The 4,390-nt window shown below is 37.1% G+C and overlaps 1 protein-coding gene across 1 annotated transcript in view; it reads right to left on the bottom strand.

Moving 5' to 3' along the window:
- Window positions 1-382: 382 nt before the first annotated feature.
- LOC122260461 (telomerase reverse transcriptase) overlaps window positions 383-4,390 on the bottom strand; it is a 4,925-nt gene continuing 917 nt past the window's right edge. Inside the window, exons 1-3 of the mRNA XM_086530359.1 lie at window positions 4,299-4,390; window positions 3,125-3,701; window positions 383-2,792 (exon numbers count right to left, since the gene is read on the bottom strand). The exon at window positions 4,299-4,390 is cut by the window's right edge and continues 917 nt beyond it. Coding sequence (XP_086386485.1) covers window positions 1,088-2,792; window positions 3,125-3,701; window positions 4,299-4,390 — 2,374 coding nt within the window. The 3' untranslated portion in view covers window positions 383-1,087. The remainder of the gene's footprint in view (window positions 2,793-3,124; window positions 3,702-4,298) is intronic.

Raw genomic sequence — 4,390 nt, forward strand, 5'->3', positions numbered from 1 at the left:
CTTTCTGTTTAGGTTAGATTCTAAAGTCAGCTTAGACAACACAATATACAACCTACTCCAGTTATATACAGGGAAACCATGCACCTTTCACTTCATTAACTAAAATTTCAAGGCACTATTATGAGACTTGTACCCATTGATATATATGATTATTTTCCTGGTGGCCAAAGGAGGGAGAACAAAAATCTAGTGTGAAGTGAAGTGAAGTGAAGTAAAAAAAAAAATCTCAATCACTCTTGGCATAGCACCTGCCTCTTTAACATTTTTATATACCTATTACTTCCATTAATATATTGTTTCTACTTTTCTCTTGATTGAATATATAATTTGATAGCTCAAGTGATTTGTGTAGATGACTTTGCAGGCTAAAGAACTGAAGACCTTTGATGTTGTCTCAGTTTATTATGACTGTAAGTGTTTTTATCACAGAAGTAATATAGGAAACAATCCACAAGAAAATTCATCACATAAAATAGATAAAGGGGGGATATTATCCGAGTCTTAATCATACAAACATTAATAATAATGAACATCACATTCACAAGTGTTTTTTGATATAAAATTTAGTGGTAAAAGTATGTAAGCATACAAAAACTACATAAAAAAACAAAAACAAAATCAGAACAAAATACAGTGTCCGATATTATCTAGAACAAACGTTTTCAGGTATCTTTAGTTGCATTTTTCATTTGACATGTATAATAAAATGCAGAATTTAAAACGGCTCAAGGTGCCAAATGAAAGCAATTAAAATAAGAAAAAGTAGAATATCAGACAAATCCTTGCAGAGGATTTAGAACTAAATAACTTAATACACATTAAAAAGTAAGGAAATAAAACATGGAACAGATAGGAAACAACATACAGACAAAAACATCACACATACTGAGAAGGGAATGAATGTAATGCACTACTGGCATTGATTAAAGTTGTTCTGGTCAAATTCATTCCAAATATATTTTGAGCAAATTCATTTCAAATAGATTCAGAGCAAATTCATTCCAAATACATTCTGGGAAAATTAATTCCAAGTACATTCTGGGTAAATTCATTCCGAATACAATGTGTTCTTTACAAATGGTGCACTTCAAACCCGAAAGATGTGCTGGGGCAATTTTGGAAGATATTGGTATTGCTCCCTAGGTACAGACATCAAGAGCCGTTTTATATAGCCCTTCAGGCGCGCATAGAGCAGGGGCCAGGTAGGACAATAAGGCATCCTCAGGATAGAACACACAGCACCTACATAAACTATAATAATAACTTCCCTTACAAAAGGCAAGGTTTTCCCTGCCTGTGCCCAGGTATTTGTAACTCTTGCACAGACACTGCCCCCCACTTTGGCAACCGACTGAGCTATGAAAGATGTGTTCACTGGCCCTTGAGGTGCAAGTAATGTTGCTATCAATGATATCAGGCGTGCTCCTGCCATAAAGCCTGCACGCCATATATTGGCTACCAATCCTTCGGGCTTTGTATATGTAGGATCTAGAACGACTTGGGGCAGCCTTGCTAAACTCACCTGCTGCAATCGGAGAGCTACTAAATGGCCTGGAGATTTGTACTTATTCAGACGAAGAGAGTATCGAGGTAAACCAGATGACAGGGAGGCACCGTCTACCAAAATCTGACGAGATTCAGAACACATCACAATACCCCGAAACGCTACACGTTGTCCACAGCCAGACTGAAGGTTATGCTGAGTTTTTCTTTCATTGATAAAACAATTAAAATCTGGTAAACCATCCCTCATACGTGTGAGAAATGCATCAGCCTGACTAGATGATGGGGTTACATATAAGAAATCATCCACTGAACGTAATATTATGCTATCACCATTATTGAAGTTGACTAGATGTAATGCACACATAGCAGAGTAATACAGTTCGCAAAGGGCACCAGACAAGGTTCCTCCTTGAGGCACACCACGATTAGCACGTACACACTGCCTCTGCGTTACTTTGGCTACCTGGAGACTTACTGTCTTCATGAGAGAGGGTGCTAACTGTCCTGTATGTATCTTTATGGGTTCACCACACTGAACAAGAGGATATCCTCCCCTCATAAGTGGACTTGTTGGCTGGCCGTTATCATCGAGAAGTATGTAGGACTTTTGTGGTGGAGATTTGCTAGAACACTGAAGAGTAGAATAGCATCCAAATATCAAAATGGGTGGTAAGTTAGAAACACCTCTTTGAATCAACTTCTGCAGAGTATCATGATTAATGGATCCATATGCATCCTGCACATCCACTCTTACAAAATAAAAGGGTTTAGAATCTCCTGTTAAATATACTCTCTTAAAATAATTGGCCCAAGTACTGTGTAGAGCTGACAGGGCTCTCACTCGCCAACTTCCACACTCATAAACCTTTATCATTTCCCTGAGCAATAGACGACAGTGCAGTGCTGTTATCCTTGAGAGTCCAGCCATGCCAGCAGGAATAATTGGTCTTACTCCGTGGGCCTTCGGTAAAAATCTCAGACATGGTATGCGTTTCACAACTTTGGCACCTTTACAACTGTTCCCATGTTCAGCTTTTAATGCTCTTGCCTCGGAATGTGAAAGCAGGCTGCAAAATTTACTTTGGAGCAAATTGCTGATTCCTTTGTTATGAACAGACTGCCAAACTCGCTTCCGAAAAAATAACAACTGATTGCGTCGCACTGCTGTTTCTGTGACATAAAATAAAGCATGGATGACAGCCATGATGAGTCTTCTGATGATCCAAAGCCAGACCTTGGCAATAACGTGGGTGTAGTGGCAGTATCTTCGCAGCTTCAGAGCCCACCTGTAAATACAGATGAAGATGAAGTAAAATGAAACTGATAATAGGGAAAAAAGTATATGATTAGATGCATCATAGCTGATTGTGAAAGAATAAATACTATTAATTTTACAAAGCTGTGAACATAATGTTTCTGATTATCTGTACCAAATAAAAGGAAACTAGAAAATTTATATCTGTAAGAACTATATCTCTATTCATGAAAAATAGAGAACTAATATAGAAAAAAATTAATACTCAAGGATTGACAACCAAATTTTCATGTACAACATATGAAACCTCTAAAATTATGCCAAAAGTAGCAAAGCTTATGGGAGTTGCTAAAACCAACATACCTGAAATGTTTATGTTTTATGCCTTTGATCACATGACCAAGAAAGAGCCTATCATGACAGCCCAACTTGATAATTGTCTTGACGGCCTTGAACATGACCTTCTGGTTGTGCGACGATCCCCAGAGCTCGAAGGGCACAACTTTCCTCAGCACAGTCACAAGTAGAGCAAAAACTTGCTGCCACCCTAGAGGAATAAGACTTCCTTCCGCATCCCTGTCCTGTGGCACTTTTTCAACCTCCTGTTGCAGAAGTCCTTCCTCTGACGTAGGTGTGCCAGGTGAACCCACCTCCTTGCCTCCAGGTGGAGCACAGGACATCAGCTGTAGGACATCACGAGGTTTGAAGACGCACTTATCCGGGGACGTGTAATCCCTGCAGCCGGCTCTCTTTTTGGGCAGGTTGCAGAAGTGGTCGGCTAGGTGTGGCAAGGAGAGCTTCTTCCACTGCTGGATGATTTTTCTGGTGATGGATACTAGATCTGGCAAGTCCAAGAGGCATTTTAAAGTGATTTCTGTAAAAATGACGCCAGTGTTCATCTTCACAATGTCTTCCATGATGATATGAACTCCATCATCATCTGTAGGGTATGAAAATCTTGTTATTTCATTCTGTAGAATATTTGTCCCCTACAGTATTTACAAATCCATTAAGAGCATTTTTATATCATGAAGTAAACATAGAGTTCATCATAAAACTATGTTAAATATCATAAGTTAAACAAAATTCATTTAATTGCTAACTTGAAGACTAAAATTGTCAATGTCATATCAAAATAACTGTATATGAACTATTTAAAGTTTATTTATCATCTAAATGATAAATAAATATCAATATCAACAAAATGAGCAATAAAATGGTCTTGTCTAAAAAAATCTTATTCTATTATCAATCCTAAAAATAATTATCCTTTCATAATATATCAACATATTTTGCTACAGCCATAACAACTACATCATCACCATCATCAAAAACAATAATACTAATAATAAAAACAACAAGAAAAAGTAAAGTATTGCTACTACAACTAAAATAACATCAATGTTACTACTACAACTATTAATAAGAGTAATTTTGAAAATCATGATGACAACACAACTAAAAATTATCATAATCCTTATTAGGATGATCATGACCAACATAAAAATAAAAATAAAACAGAAAATGCAAATTTCACCTTTTGGTAATCTATTGAAAATATTGTCAAGAGGAACCTTTTCCCAGAAGTTTCTGTTCCACAGCATCCATTTAAAGGGAATTTCTTGATCT

This window comes from Penaeus japonicus, unplaced genomic scaffold (genome assembly GCF_977035675.1).
Source record: "Penaeus japonicus unplaced genomic scaffold, GWHDUDI00000001_assembly GWHDUDI00000033, whole genome shotgun sequence".
Taxonomy (NCBI): Eukaryota; Metazoa; Arthropoda; class Malacostraca; order Decapoda; family Penaeidae; genus Penaeus; species Penaeus japonicus.